This window comes from Scardinius erythrophthalmus (assembly GCF_964197995.2).
Source record: "Scardinius erythrophthalmus genome assembly, chromosome: 24".
NCBI classification, from domain to species: Eukaryota; Metazoa; Chordata; class Actinopteri; order Cypriniformes; family Leuciscidae; genus Scardinius; species Scardinius erythrophthalmus.
The window spans coordinates 24,277,233-24,293,066 of NC_138244.1; the positions used below are offsets into that span (position 1 = coordinate 24,277,233).

At 39.6% G+C, this 15,834-nt stretch overlaps 1 protein-coding gene across 2 annotated transcripts; it reads left to right on the plus strand.

Annotated features, from left to right (window-relative positions):
* Positions 1-92: 92 nt before the first annotated feature.
* On the plus strand, positions 93-15,750 carry vps4a (vacuolar protein sorting 4 homolog A). 2 transcript variants are annotated; one of them, XM_081356863.1, is made up of 12 exons: positions 96-321; positions 1,420-1,514; positions 2,306-2,417; positions 3,423-3,567; positions 3,666-3,727; positions 3,832-3,951; positions 5,828-5,984; positions 6,063-6,211; positions 7,997-8,078; positions 8,154-8,373; positions 12,246-12,386; positions 14,410-15,750. In XM_081356863.1, the coding sequence occupies exons 4-12, from the start codon at positions 3,470-3,472 to the stop codon at positions 14,509-14,511; spliced, it is 1,131 nt and encodes a 376-aa protein (XP_081212989.1). In that variant the 5' UTR covers positions 96-321; positions 1,420-1,514; positions 2,306-2,417; positions 3,423-3,469; the 3' UTR covers positions 14,512-15,750. The 2 variants fall into 2 exon arrangements, with proteins under 2 accessions (XP_081212988.1, XP_081212989.1); XM_081356862.1 differs by lacking the exon at positions 1,420-1,514 and having other exon boundaries at positions 93-321.
* The last annotated feature ends 84 nt before the right edge of the window (positions 15,751-15,834 follow it).

Consider the following 15,834-nt stretch of genomic DNA (forward strand, 5'->3'; position numbering starts at 1 on the left):
ATTCAATTCCATTACATGACATTACTTATATATTATTTTATATTATTTTATATTATTAAGCTATGGAACAAATGTGTACAGCTTTTGTTTCCGGAGGACAGTCCTGTAGTGAACACTGGATGGTAGCAATTAACTTCCTTTTCTATGCTTACTTATACCATGACTTATACCACATAATATGAACCTTCATTATACTATTTTACATTATTTTACTGTTGTCGTTATTTAACGAGCAATTTAAATATATTATAAATAGTAATAATAGGACACTGCAGTGAAACCGCAGGCGCGTGAGATGAAATGACAACGTCAACACTGCAGGTGAGTTTACATTAGCTTTAGCTTTAGCATATCATCATCAATATTTCAGTAAATATTATTTACTGAACACTGGCTGAACAAATAATCTGTAGTTATTGGTCGTTCATAATTCACACACATCAGGGGCTTTGAACAGTTGTAAACGTGATATCAGAAATCGGCGGAGATATTTAAGGGACATAACAAGCAACCATATAAACAACATTTTAGATTCATATTAATTTATAACATATTGAATTTAAGACTGAACTGCATTTTGCAGCGCTATCAAGCGAAATGTATTTGTAAATGTGCAATGCCTTAATGATTTTACTTTTTGAATGGCTGATGTAACGTAGATATATTACCAGTAACGTTAGGCCTTTCTATCTGTCAATCTATCGGTCTACAATTTAATGACAGCAAATCAAATGTACACAGTACATGCAATTGCTGAAATTAAATAAGCAATCACACATATTTTCAATTTTCTGTACACAATATTTTCACTCCGAGAAAATAAGAATAAAGAACATGTTTAATACCATTCTACAAAGCTGTCGGAAGGGTTCTGACACACTCTTGTCTATTTGGAAAAGGGCCAAATATAAAGGTAATATAGTTTAAAATAGATATACACAGAATTTCTGAAACTCAATATACACAGAAATCCTCCCAAAACATTTTGAAAAAAGAAATTGAGCATAATTTGCAAGGCTATTATTATTATTATTATTATTATTTTAACTGACACTTTGATGTCTCTTCCCAACAAATTGATTTAAGACAAAATATGGACTAAGACAAAAAGTTGGGTGAGTATTGCTTCCAATGGATTTAAAATACCTGAATATCTTTAATGTTTCTGGCTTATAATAGACTTTTAAGTGTCAAGTCAAGTCAGGTCACCTTTATTTCTATAGCAGCTTCACAGTGATAAACAGGAAAGTTATGCATTTCGGCTGAAGTCAGTTCAGTGTTGGTTCAGTTCCGTTTTAAAAGATCATCAATTTTAAACTAGTTAATTTCATTTATAAAGCAGCTCTGCAAAAAATGTCAGTTCAGTTCTCATACAACAGCATCAGTACAGTCAGATCAATAATATTGTTGAATATTAAGTGTCTATCAGGTGACAGAATGGAGAAAAAACCTTGGGAGAAACCAGGCTCAGAAACCAGATCTCCTCTGGCCAACGAACGAACACGGTGTGATAAGTGAGAATACTTCTTTACAAATGGGTCTTTCAGTATGGCTCCAGGAATAAAATGTTTCATTTGACCATTTTTGTATCCAAAACCTGATTATATTTGTCTGCAAAGAGGAACGTCTGATAAACAAATGATGTTTACACTAGGCGGTTGCCTAATTTCTCTCAATCAAAACAATTTCATAATTATAAAATTGTATATTAGACCCAAAAAATTGACCCACAGGATAATTTTTTTTTTTTTTTTTTTGAAATTTGAAAAGTGTATTTTTGAACTTTTATTTATTGTTTATGTACATAAATTGTTACATTTCTAGTTTCAACAGAATTTGTACTGTAAAGATAAGCAAGCCAGAGTTTTTTTTGTTGGAAAAGAACAGTGCAAATACTATCTGGTCTTATAACCAATAAAAATGTTGAAAATTTACCACCTCTCACATGTAGCCTCACAAAGAGCCTAAAATCTTTGAGATTTAGCTATCTAGGCCTGGCCTTAAATATTAATATACTAATATGAAAGTTGTTTCTGGAGGTATAGGCACACCAGTTTTCCTTTAATAAACTTATAATCTTTGTTTACAGCCAAATTATTGTTTACAGTTTTTTTTTTTTAGAACCTGACTCTTGCTTCAAATATTAACTGAAATTTTTAATTTTGAACACCCTTCAAGAAATAATACATTTCTTAGAAAATATTTTATATAATTTGTATTATAAATAATATTTTGTTCTGTCATTTCACCGTGCCTTCAGTAACTCTATTTAAATCAGTAACTCTAAATGTCTTTTCTTGTTCAGAAAGCGATTGAGCTGGTGACTAAAGCCACAGAGGAGGACAAGGCCAAGAACTATGAGGAGGCGCTGAGACTCTACCAGCACGCCGTGGAGTATTTCCTGCACGCCATCAAATGTGAGTCTAGCTTATTGCTGCACTACATCTGATAGAATGTTAGTCAAAATTAAATCAAAATTGACCCTGTTTACTCTCTAATACACATTCCTGATCTTATTTTGCACTGTTAAAGGCGCAGTAAGCAATTTCTGAGAAACACTGTTGATATTTGAATATCCAAACAAACACACCCCTCACTTCTTTGCTCTGCCCCCAAAATAACCAACATGCAATGCAACACAGTCTCCAGCAGCAGCTCCAGACAAACAATGACACTCAAAGCTGTACTGTTTCTATAGCTAACATCACAACTACAGCGTATCTTGTTTCTGTGAAACATACATAGCAAAATCAATGTTACTCACGTTTGAACAAGAAAAAAAGTAACCTCTGAGTCTATTTTCCCGCTCTCTAACGTCTCTCCAGCGCTGGTAAGCTTTTCTTATATTAACGCGGGTCCTAAAGCTGACCTTTTCTCTTTTTCTCAGTTATCTCTCTTTCTGCAGTCTTTCTACAAATGTCCTGTTTTGATTTAAGTTTTCAACAGCGTTTCACTTACTGCACCTTTAATCGGTGCATAATATATATATATATATATATATATATATATATATATATATATATATATATATATATATATATATATAATATATATATATATATATTTTTTTTTAAAGTCTTCGCTTCTGAAACACCTGGGCCTCTTGGGCTACTGTAATGTTAAATAGCAGATAATGAGAGATTTGAAAAATAAGTGTTACCCTTTGGAAAGCAGATGCCGGTGTTGTTTCGAGACTCCTGCAAATGCACTGCAAACTCATATCAAAAAGGCTTGTCAGGGGCATTTCATGTTTACTTAAGTCATAAACTATTTCCTTTCAGGCATTTATGGGGGTTTAAGTTTTTTGATGAAAGTTAGATCAAATTGTAATTACATTTTCTCAGGATTCTAAACGTGTTAATGTAGCATTTCTTACGAAAGATTTTAAGAGATGAGGCACCTTTGATCCTTTTGTGTCTCAGATGAAGCACACAGTGACAAGGCAAAGGAAAGCATACGTGGGAAGTGTATGCAGTATCTGGACCGAGCCGAGAAACTCAAGGACTACTTGAAAAATAAGGACAAACAGGGCAAAAAACCAGTGAAGGAAACACAGAGCAATGACAAGTACGCTTTCATTTATTATTTGTTCTGCTGGATGTTGTTGATGAATTGAGTATATTGCATCGCTCACACTGATACTGTGTGTGTGTGTGTGTGTGCAGAAGTGACAGTGACAGCGAGGGAGAAAATCCAGAGAAAAAGAAACTCCAGGAGCATCTGATGGGTGAGTCTGTATGCCTTGTGTGTTTCATTTTTGTTAATGCAAAACAATACACCCCTGCTGTTTGGTTAATGATCATAATGATGAAATGTTATTGATGTTTTCAGGTGCGATTGTGATGGAGAAGCCCAATGTGAGGTGGAATGATGTGGCCGGACTGGAGGGGGCAAAAGAAGCCCTGAAGGAAGCTGTCATTCTACCCATCAAATTTCCACACCTGTTCACAGGTCAGTCTTAGAAATCAAGAAAAATCTTAGAAATCTTAGCATTATGTAGTGTTTTTTTATCAGGAGAGACTGAGGACAATTATAAACACACAGCTGTCTTTCTTGTATTAAATTATTTTTCATTTTAAATCAGAGGTCTTCAAATATGCCCCTGGGGACCCACTGTCCTGCAAAGTTAATTTCCTGCTTCAGCACACCCGTCTGTGGTTTTTCAATCCTGAAGAGTTTGATTAGTGAGTTCAGGAGTGTTTCAATAGGGTTGGAGCTGAGATGTGCTGGACAGTGGCACTGTGTCTGAATATGCCGCCTTCCAAACTGTATAGTAAAAGTGAAACTGGCATGTGAAGGCCAAGTATTGATGCTCATACCCATACTCTGAATTTGTCCTGAATTTGAGTAGTGAACAGACACACAGCAAACCCTGGACACACACACCCGGAGCAGTGGGCAGCCATTCTTTGCTGTGGCGCCCGGGGAGCGATTGGGGTTTTGGTGCCTCAAGTCACTTCCTGCCAATATTGAGAATCGAACCTGCAACCTTCCGATTACCAGTCTGACTCTCTAACCATTAAGCCATGACTGCTGAAAAACAGCATGTGAGTCGAGTAGTAGATGTAGTGAATGAATTTCTTTCATACACATATTCATACTATGTAGAACATATATTTGTAACGGTCGCAAAGTAAGTTTCAAACCAAATGTAGTACCTACTATACAGTGTGTGATTTCAGATGCAGACCCAGGTCCCCAGGAGCAGTGTTGAAGAAGTTTTGGTTTAAATATTTAAAGTCCCCCTGTTTTATCCCTTAAAACTCATCTTTGATCACCAAAATGACATTTAAAAAATAAATAAAAAATCCTGTGAAAATCTCAGTCTGCCTTCTAACAATCATCAGAAACGCTTTGAACAATGTCAGTGGAGAAAGGCATATAGTTCATCATAACATTGTAATATACATCATACACCCGCTATATTACTGAATCTACCTGATGTTTCATATCAACAGAAAAATACACCGGGATAAACTGCTTCTCTTGAGACTTCACTGCTTCAGAGAATAGTAATGATATGCTAAAGCCTGCCGGCATGTTGACCTGATTGGTTTACAAGGTAGTTTGTGACGTCAGAAACACCAGCGATTTCAAACTGTGTTTTTGACACCGTCTTTGGTTCACTGCAGTTTAAAAGAGAAAGTACTCAGCAATGGTGTTGACTTATGAATTTGGTTTGTCTTAAAGCATATTGCATATTTAAAACACCACATAGACATATAAACAACATTAAGAACATGATTTTCACCACAGGGGGACTTTAAATGGTTCTGTTTCTGTTGGTACACTACCATTAAAATGTTTGGGGTCATTTGAGATTTTTGAAAATAAATAAATTATTATTATAAACAAGGATGAAGAATTTCAGTGAAGACCTGTAAAAGCTGTTCTTGTGACATTTGTTCATCAAAGAATCCTGAAAAGTGTTTTTACAACGTTTCCCAAAAAATATTAAGCAGCACAGATGTTTTCAAGTGTGATCAGCATTAATATGATTTCTGAAGGATCATTAACACTGGAGTAATGGCTGTTGAAAATACAACTTTGCCATCACAAGAATAAATAACATTTGCCTAAATTAAATATTAAATAAAAAAACTGTTTTTACTGTATAAGCATAAAAGAATAAGAGTTTTTAATTTCAAAAACATGAAAAAATCCTTTGTTTCTTATAAATAATCTGTGTTATAAATGAAATTGTATTTTTTTTTTTTTTTTACCTTGATGTCCTTATGTCATATTTAAGCTCATTCTTTTAATGATTCAAGATGCTGTTTTTTTTATTAGTTTAAAGACTATAACCTGTGTGTACATTGTGATGCAGGCAAGCGCACCCCGTGGAGGGGCATTCTCCTGTTTGGGCCGCCCGGCACAGGGAAGTCTTATCTGGCCAAAGCTGTCGCCACCGAGGCCAATAACTCCACCTTCTTCTCTGTGTCTTCATCTGATCTCATGTCGAAGTGGCTCGGCGAGAGTGAGAAGTGAGGTTCAGTCTGCTCTCTTTGCTGACCGTCTGCATGAGGTGCAGGACTCTCTGAATAATGTATTTTGTCTTCCAGACTGGTGAAGAATCTGTTTGATCTGGCTCGCCAGCATAAGCCCTCCATCATCTTCATCGATGAGGTGGATTCTCTCTGTGGATCCAGAAATGAGAATGAAAGTGAAGCCGCTCGGAGGATCAAGACGGAGTTCTTGGTGCAGATGCAGGGTGAGAAACACTCGATGGCAGTTTGTGAGCTCTCAAATTACAATATTACTGTTGCTGTAGCATATACATCATAAAACAGACACCGCAGATCGACACCGAACCCTTAGAACGGTCAAATCATGTATAAAGTGTTAGCATTCTTAATATATTCTACAGTATATGGTAAATGTATACCATGGTAAAGAAAATGATAAAATATATATTTTTGCATCACAGGGGTTCTTGAAAATTTTTACATTTCAAAGGGCTTCTCGTTTTTTTTAATTTTTATAAAAAACTTTACTTTTTATAAAAAAAATGGGTTAAATGTAGTAATAACATAGTAAAACACAGGTTTACACTTTACTTTAAGGTGTCATTGTTAAAGCGTACTTTTATATTGAAGGTCTGAGTAATATTACGCAACTACATGTACTTACTATAGGGTTAGGGTAGGATTAGGATTTGGTTTAGTTGCATGTGATTATGCATAATTTACTGTTGTTACTATGGTAAGAACATGTAACATAACAAGGACACTGTAAAATAAAGTATTACCCACGGTAGCATTCAAAACTTAGACATTTTTGTACATTCACTCATTAATAAGAAGAGACTGATCAGATACAATATAGTTTTAGTTGAACATATTTTTAATTATACCGGTTTTATAAGCTCACGTTCCACCGGGTCGAAACTGGGGGTGGAATTAAACTGGAACCGGGAATACGACAGGTGTATAAAGGTTTTTAATGTACAGGGTGGGCCATTTATATGGATACACCGTAATAACATTTGAATGGTTGGTGATATTAAAGTCCTGTTTGTGGCACATTAGTATATGTGAGGGGGCAAACTCCTCAAGATGGGTGGTGACCATGGTGGCCATTTAGAAGTCGGCCATCTTGGATACAACTTTTGTTTTTTTCAATAGGAAGAGGGCCATGTGACACATCAAACTTATTGGTAATGTCACAAGAAAAACAATGGTGTGCTTGGTTTCAACGTAACTTTATTCGTTCATGAGTTATTTACAAGTTTCTGACCACTTATAAAATGTGTTCAATGTGCTGCCCATTGTGTTGGATTGTCAATGCAACCCTGTTCTCCCACTATTCACACACTGAATGGCCCCCAAGGTCTCCCGATCTGACCCCCTTAGACTTTTATCTTTGGGGTCATCTGAAGGCAATTGTCTATGGTGTGAAGATACGAGATGTGCAGCACCTGAAACTACGGATACTGGATGCCTGTGCTGGCATTTCTCCTGCGGTGTTGCTATCAGTGTGTGAAGAGTGGGAGAACAGGGTTGCATTGACAATCCAACACAATGGGCAGCACATTGAACACATTTTATAAGTGGTCAGAAACTTGTAAATAACTCATGAACGAATAAAGTTACGTTGAAACCAAGCACACCATTGTTTTTCTTGTGACATTACCAATAAGTTTGATGTGTCACATGGCCCTCTTCCTATTGAAAAAACAAAAGTTGTATCCAAGATGGCCGACTTCTAAATGGCCACCATGGTCACCACCCATCTTGAGGAGTTTGCCCCCTCACATATACTAATGTGCCACAAACAGGACTTTAATATCACCAACCATTCCCATGTTATTACGGTGTATCCATATAAATGGCCCACCCTGTAGTAGGAGGGTGAAGTATTTAGCGAATACATTTTAAACATGATTAAAAAAGAATATTGACCCACATACAGAATGTTGCAGGATTTCCTCATAATTTGCCATAAACTCTTCTGTCTTGATGTTGTGTAATGGTTTGCTGGCGTCTCTCTTTGGCAGGTGTTGGTAATAGCAGTGATGGGATATTAGTTCTCGGTGCAACTAACATTCCCTGGGTCCTTGACGCTGCTATTCGCAGGAGGTCAGTGTAATGAATGTAAAAACAAAGATCATGTTTTACACCAGTCTTTAATCTGCACTCCCGTGTTGTGTGCAGGTTTGAGAAGCGCATCTACATCCCCCTCCCCGAGGAGCCTGCGAGGTCAGCCATGTTCCGCTTGCATCTGGGCAACACTCCTCACAGTCTGACCGAGGCAGACCTGCGGCAGCTGGCCCGCAAAACAGATGGATATTCTGGAGCTGATATAAGCGTCATAGTACGAGATGCCCTCATGCAGCCGGTCAGGAAAGTGCAGTCCGCCACGCACTTCAAAAAGGTAACCACAGTCATCAGCCGTTTCATCAAGTTCATCAGTAATGAAATAAATTTGTTTCAGCTAGGGGTGCAATAGATCGCAGTTGATCCGTGATGTGATTCGCAGATTAACTGCTAAGTTTAACCATCATAGAGTGAAAGTTTATCATTTTGACGCATTTTGTCTTGCCAATTTACACATTCAAACAATTTTAAACGCGGAAGAAGAGGCAAAAACCGGGACTTGCGCGTTATCTATGCACACAGCCATGCAGAGAGAGAGAGAGATTGTTACAACGTTTATTTAAATTTAAGTTGTTACAATATTTTCTTCTATTATGTTGATGTTTTTAGTTATTTATTATTCTATGTATTCCAAGCTTTGGCAATATTGTATTATTTACAGTCATGCCAATAAAGCACTTTTGAATTGAATTTAATTGAGAGCTGCATTTCGGATAAGCGCTCACACTGAATCGATTCCTCTTTTGCGTTTCCTTGCACTTGAACGGACACACACGCTAAAAATAGCCATCTCGGCAAGTAATCTCTTGGTTATGTCATAAGTGAACAGTTGTGAAAGAAACTGGATCAGGCCGGGAGCCAGGTCCACTCCTCAGGATGTCTTTTGCTACCTTTTTTTCACTATTATTTCCTATTATCTTATACCTTGGGCCATCACAAGTTGATAACGACCACCTCCAACTCGGCCCCGTTTGGTCTCAGGGGCCAAAAAACACCCTTTTTGGGAAAAGCTTTTGGCGGAATGATGTAATTGTGAATATTAAGGTACTGCAGCTACATAAATGGCCATATAACCCTAAAATTTTGCATGGTGTATCCTGACACAGAGCCAATAGACATCGGCATGCAATCATTTGCATCAGCTGTTCAGCCTCGCAGTGCGGGTATATAATAAGCAGGAGGTGTGATTGCATTTCAGTTTTTTGCTTTGGAGCCAAGCACTTCGATGTGTTCTACATACCTTCAAGGAGATTGTGAGACTGAGCGAGCTTCTTCTTCGGACCTCTCCACACTGGTGCGGGTGACAGCACAGCAGCGCGAGCGGTCTTTTTTCTCTCTCTTTCTTTTCTTTTTGTTTTTGTTTTGACTTGAGCAAACAAAAGCTGTTCTCACAGCTGGTAAGGTGCGCTTGAGAGCACTCAAAAGCCGTTTTCACGGCTGGTAAGACCAGTGAGGAGAGAAGAGCGCACAGACAGGAGCACATTCCTGTCTGTGTTCGCAGTGACCGCTCCCCTGTGTGCTTCAGCTCTAACAATCTGTCAGTAACGAACTATCTGTGTGTTTATGTGAATGCGGTCGTTAACTGGGATTGAGTGATGGCAACTTTTACTGCCAGAAACCGTTCCAGTGGCTCCTCCTCCCTCACCACCCTTGATGGCGGGGCGGCTAAGGGATACACCCGTATTCCGCCAGTGGAGCGGGCCATTGCTATGCAGCTGTGCCCTAACTCCACTTGGTACGGAGAATCGTGTCTCCCTTCCTGGGCCTGTAAGTACTCGTCGGACCCTTTTGTGATGCGGTCGAGAACTTCGTCCAGCAGAAACTGGCTGAAAAGCAGACTGAGACCATCAAGCACATCCTGCCGCGGCAGTCAGCTGCTGCCTCCACCCCATTGCCCGCAGCCCCTCAGTCTGCCTGTAAAGCAGCCCTAGGACGGGGGCGACCCGGAGATGGATCAGGCCATCCACTCCACTACAGAGAGAGCAGCCGATGCCCATGTCTTGCGAGCAGAGATCGCAGTCCTACTAGGACGTGATAGAGCCGGTCCCTCCAGCCGATATGAGGTCAGGGCACTACAGTCATATTAGCACACTCTCGAGATCAGTTATGCGAACACAGGGACCTCGTGCTCAGGCACCTCAGCCAGTTGCGTCTTCCAGCCAACTGGGAGAAGAGCAAACTCGCCCCCATGCAAGCCTTTTCTCGGTATGGAGTTGGATTCGGTCGCACAGACAGCACGCCTCACAGAGCAAACGCGCTCAGTCGGTGCTGAACTGCTTGAACACCTTCAAAGGTAGGACGGCGGTCCCACTGAAATTCTTTCAGAGGCTCCTGGGGCATATGGCAGCGGCAGCAGCGTTAACTCCGCTCTGGCTGCTCCATATGAGACCGCTTCAGCACTGGCTTCATGGCTGAGTCCCGAGATGGGCGTGGCATCTCGGCACTCACCAGGTGACAATCACATCGACGTGCAGCCAGACCTTCAGCCCGTGGTCAGACCCCTTGTTCCTGCAGACACGTGTCCCCTTGTGGTGTTAACAGACGCCTCTGCCACCGGCTGGGGTGCCACGTACAACGGGCATGCAGTGTCAGGGGTGTGAATGGGCCCTCAACTGCATTGGCACATCAACTGTCTCGAGTTGCTAGCAGTACGTCTCGCTCTGAGCCGCTTAAAGAGGCCGGTACAGGGCAGAGACGTGCTGGTCCGTATGGACAACACTGCAACCGTTGCGTACATCAACCTACAAGGTGGTCTCCGCTCCTGTCTCATGTCGCATCTTGCCCGCCATCTGAGGTCACTTCAAGCCATGTATGTCCCCGGTGTGCTCAATCGTGTGGCCGACGAGCTATCACGAGCTGTGCTCCCGGGAGAATGGCGACTCCACCCCCAGGCAGTTCAGCTGATCTCAGCTGATTAGCTGAGAGTTCGGGGAGGCTCAGGTAGACCTGTTTGCCTCCTCAGAGACCTCCCACTGCTAATTATTTTACTCCCTGTCCGGCGGAATACTAGTCACAGACGCACTGGCACACAGCTGGCCCCGGGGCCTCTGCAAATATGCGTTCCCCCCAGTGAGCCTACTTGCACAGACCCTGTGCAAAATCAGGGAGGACGAGGAGCAGGTCCTTCTGGTGGCCCCCTATTGGCCCACCCGGACCTGGTTCTCAGAAATCATGCTCCTCGCGACAGTCCCTCCCATTCCTCTGAGGAAGGATCTTCTGACTCAGAGACAGGGCACCCTATGGCACCCGCGTCCGGACCTCTGGAAACTCCATCTCTGGTTCTAGGTGACTTACCCCCAGAGGTACTTAACACCATCACTTCTGCATGGGTGCCGTCACGCTGAAAGTGAAACTTAAATCTGTCACGGGGTGTTTGGATTTATTCACGCACGTTAAAAAGCTTCTTTCTTTGCACATTTTTATATACAGCATTATCATAATAGGCTGAATATTAACGTATTGACAGAAAACCGGTAGTTCTATGTGAAATCAGACATTGAGCGCCCTCATATAGCCAAAGTGGCATGATCCTCGTTTCATAACACCTCTGCGAATATTCGACCGTGAGATCGGTAGTCAAATCAGGCTCCTCCAATCGAAGCATCGAATCTTCGACTATTCGGGGTCACCCCTAATATTTATTTATTTATTTATTTATTTATTTATGCTGACCCGAAAAATGCTCTGATCCGTGGCTCAAAAACCGTAAATTATCCCAACTGTGAGTTTTGTGATCAGTTGCACCACTAGTTCCAGCTATAAGCAGCTCTATTATTCTGCTCAATTCAAATCAATGTTGTTTTAATAATGTTGCATTATAAAACGACTTCAAAGGGAGCTCTGCAGAAGACAAGTGTCAATTCAGTTCAAAATTAATTCAACTGATACAATGAGAAGAACTGATGCAAAAGGATGATTGAATTGTACATCAGAGATACAGTAGCTTTCTATTGCATATCTGGTTTGAGACCGCTAATGAATTAATAACTCATGCGGTGCTCTGCGTCCATTACATGCATTAGAGGGGAAAATAACTAACTAAAAGACACAATTAGTGTATTGCTTTTAAATTAAATGTTAAATCTTTAACATCAAACTAAATGTTCTAGAACTGTAGTTTTAGGTTATTTTGCTGTCTTTGCTCATCAGGTGCGAGGGCCATCTCGCAGTAACAGCTCTCTGATGGTGGATGACCTCCTGACCCCGTGTTCTCCCGGTGACCCTGAGGCCATAGAGATGACCTGGATGGATGTACCAAGCGACAAACTACTGGAGCCCATAGTATGCATGGTAAGATCAGTTACTTCTTTTCACATTTAGCATGTCTCTGAACTCAAGTCTGGTCTACATAGCACATTAAAAGTACTAATTATTTCACACATATATCACCATAGAAATTAAGGATGCACTGAAAGGAGAATGCTTCTTTTGTTGTATTGTTGTGTTGTATTTATTGTATTAATATTAGACTTGAAATGTAATTTTAATAATACTGAATTTAAAAAGTACAAGCCAATAAAAAAGTACAGTGTGTTAAATGTAACACACTAAAATTGGACAGAAAATATAGTAACTCTTTCCCCGCCAGCGTTTAAAAAAAAAAGTTTCCAGCCACCATCAGCGTTTTTGGCCATTTTCACAAAAATTTCATGGCCCACAGAATATTTTGTTGTATGAATACATGAACATGCAATATATCAAAAGAAAGAAGAACAGAACCTTTTCTTTTTAAACTAACAATTTTTTTCTAGCTTCATGCATTCTTTTTTATCAACACTTGAAAAAACAGCAACATTTCATTTCACCAGCGTTGGCCAGCATGGAAGGACGGACGGACGCACGCACGCGCACACACACACACACACAAACAGACAGTAGGGCTACTGCAAACAGAAACAAGTCTACTACTACATAGAAATGTCATGTTGGCATGTTATTTGAGCAGACTTTGCTTTTCTGATAAGCATGAGCGGCACATGAGTGGAGCTTCGCACGGGCCGTGAGCAACTGGGCTGAGCGCATGTGCATAGAGCAGAATATTGAGCGGAGCGCCACGCTAGTAAGCGCTAGCGCTGAACACTGAGGGGTGACATATATTTAAACAACTGTGAACTGTGAAAGATCTCTGACTACAGGCGTGTGATATGTATTGTCTACAGTAGTATTGTAATTGTGTGTGAAACTGGGGGTATATGTATCATTTCAAAAATACTAATAATAATTTCATGTTTTAAAGTGCCCGGTATGCTATTTTAAAGGTTCCTAATTTGGTTTTGAAGATCTCCTATAGGTTTACATTCATCCAAGGTCAAAAAACCCTTTCATTTTCTTGTAATATACATTGCAGCATTATTTCTTTTCTCACAGTGCCTGAAACACCTTAAAGTCTCTCTAAACCCCTCCTTTCCGAGAGCCTGCTCTGCTCTAATTGGTCAGATGGCCCAGTCAGTTGTGATTGGTCGACCACTTACAGCACGTGTCAGAAACGAAACGATGATTACATATCTGAACTTCTGCTCTTCCTCAGCACTAGATACACGGCGATACGAACAGTAACGATGGTGTCGGTTTAACTGGATCGAATTGCATCTGAGTCTTGTTCTTTGGAAGTGCATACAAAGTGGATTTGCTTTCACAGTGCAGAAAAACTGCGTTTTCTCGGCATGATGAAAACACGAACCAAACTTTTCCAGGCCTCAGCTACAACTACAGTGTGAACTTCTCACACTGTCAAAGTAGTTCACGGGCAGCCAGTGAAGACCATAGGCAGACATTATGCAAATCTTGTACAAACCTGGGTTTGTGCAGGAAGTTACTGAAGACTGTTAGAATCACTGATGTTTCCGGTTGTCAGAATCAGTTCAGTCTAACTCCATTTATCTGCATTTTGATCTTTGAAGACCTTTTACATTCACACACAACCATATTAAACAGCTATAAGGTAACATCCAAAAAAACATAATAGGTGTATTTTAATATTCAAAGTTTTGTTTAAAACTTTAATCTCATAGCATTATTTATGCAATTGTAAAGGAAGTGTAAATACATCTAAAAGCCTTATATTCATCATCTGTGCCACTTCTGCAATGTGAAAATACTTGTGTAAAGTAAAATGTACAAAGAACTTGTAGATTAAATGTAAGAATTTGACATAAAAGATGATACATCTAATAAAGTTTGCAAAAAGTGGCCTTTATAAGCCCCTGGAAATCAGGTGGCAAATACATGGCTAATTTATATATTGTACATGTGCATGTGCTGTTGTGTAACGCAGTTTGTGTGTGTGTGTGTGTGTGTGTGTGTGTGTTTGTAGTCTGACATGCTGCGCTCTTTGGCCACCACACGCCCCACCGTCAACAAAGAAGACCTGCTGAAGGTGAAGAAGTTCACAGAGGATTTTGGACAGGAGGGCTGAACCACCACATGCTTTCAGTTCAAACATCGATTCATATGTAGCTGTCCCAACTCGAGCAGGACCACCACTGCAAACTGAACAGCAGGAGCATGTGATCTAACATCTCTAATCGCCCAACACTACATTCATCAGTTTAATGTTAATCCAGAAGCATGAAGCTTGCTGTAAATTGTTTTATGTTTACATTGATATGATCAAATTTGTTGAAGCGTTCATTTAATGAAGTTGTTTTGCCTGTCTGCCCTTTATTTCGAGCGGGCTTTAACATTTCAGCTCTCACTGCTGAGTATTTATTTTAATTTATTCTCAATACTTTGGATTGTTTTGAGCTTTATCAGTATCTATTTTGTCCAGCTCAGTATTGCAGCACTTTAATTTATGAACGCAGTCTGGGTTAATCTCACCGAGACAATGCCTGGGTCACTTTCACCCCTGAATTAAAAGTAAGGAAATGTATTATTTATGCTGATGATTTTTATCTCTGCATATAGAAATTTAAATTTGCTTTATGAAAAGTGACATCAATTTTCCAGATTTTTCCCCTTTTGTCTCTGGGGTGAATACATTTGCTCTGGCCATGTGTTTGACAGCCTCACCATCAGCATTTCACTGTGTTATTGATAGCTGTCACTCATTCTGAAGAAAACCACGCTGACCTGACCTGACCTGATAAAACATGACTTTTAAAACAATGTGTGCAGCTGTATTTACTTTAACCAATCCAATCTGCTTAAAATGGATAAACTTGTCTTCTAACAATAGTTGTTACATTAACAATTTTGATTTAATCAAAGGATAATTTTCTCTGAACATGCTGTGTATGTTTTCAGAAAGGGAACATAAAATGTTTCGGAAAAATGTAGAATGCTGTGAAGTGAATATACAAGAATTAAAGGGTTAGTTCACCCAAAAATTGAAATTCTGCTATAATTCTTTCCCTCATGATGTTCTAAACCCATAAGCCTTTGGTTAATCTTCTAAACACAAATGAAGACATTTTTCATGAAACCTGAGAGATTTCCGTCCCTTCTAATGAAAGTGCAGGTAACCAAAACTAGAACGATCTTAAACATTTATAAAGGTGTCATAAAACGAATCCATATAAATCAAGTGATTTAATCCAAGTCTTGTGAAGAGATATGACTGATGTATATGATGACCATATTTAATTTAGGCTTTTATTCCTGATGATCAAATGTTGTGCTGTTTATTAATAAATGTTTTTGGAGCTGTAAACTCAAGTGTGCGAACATTACTCTTTTTATTCTTATTTACATACACACGCAAACAGAGCACATTAAACAAGAAGCTTGTGTGTGCAAT

Excerpts from the sequence above, each read along its gene's own strand:
- vps4a (XM_081356862.1), top strand. The coding sequence starts at position 301 with ATGACAACGTCAACACTGCAG. Across the intron at positions 3,952-5,827 it reads ATTTCCACACCTGTTCACAG|GCAAGCGCACCCCGTGGAGG; the intron begins GTCAGTCTTAGA and ends ATTGTGATGCAG. Across the intron at positions 5,985-6,062 it reads TGGCTCGGCGAGAGTGAGAA|ACTGGTGAAGAATCTGTTTG; the intron begins GTGAGGTTCAGT and ends TTTGTCTTCCAG.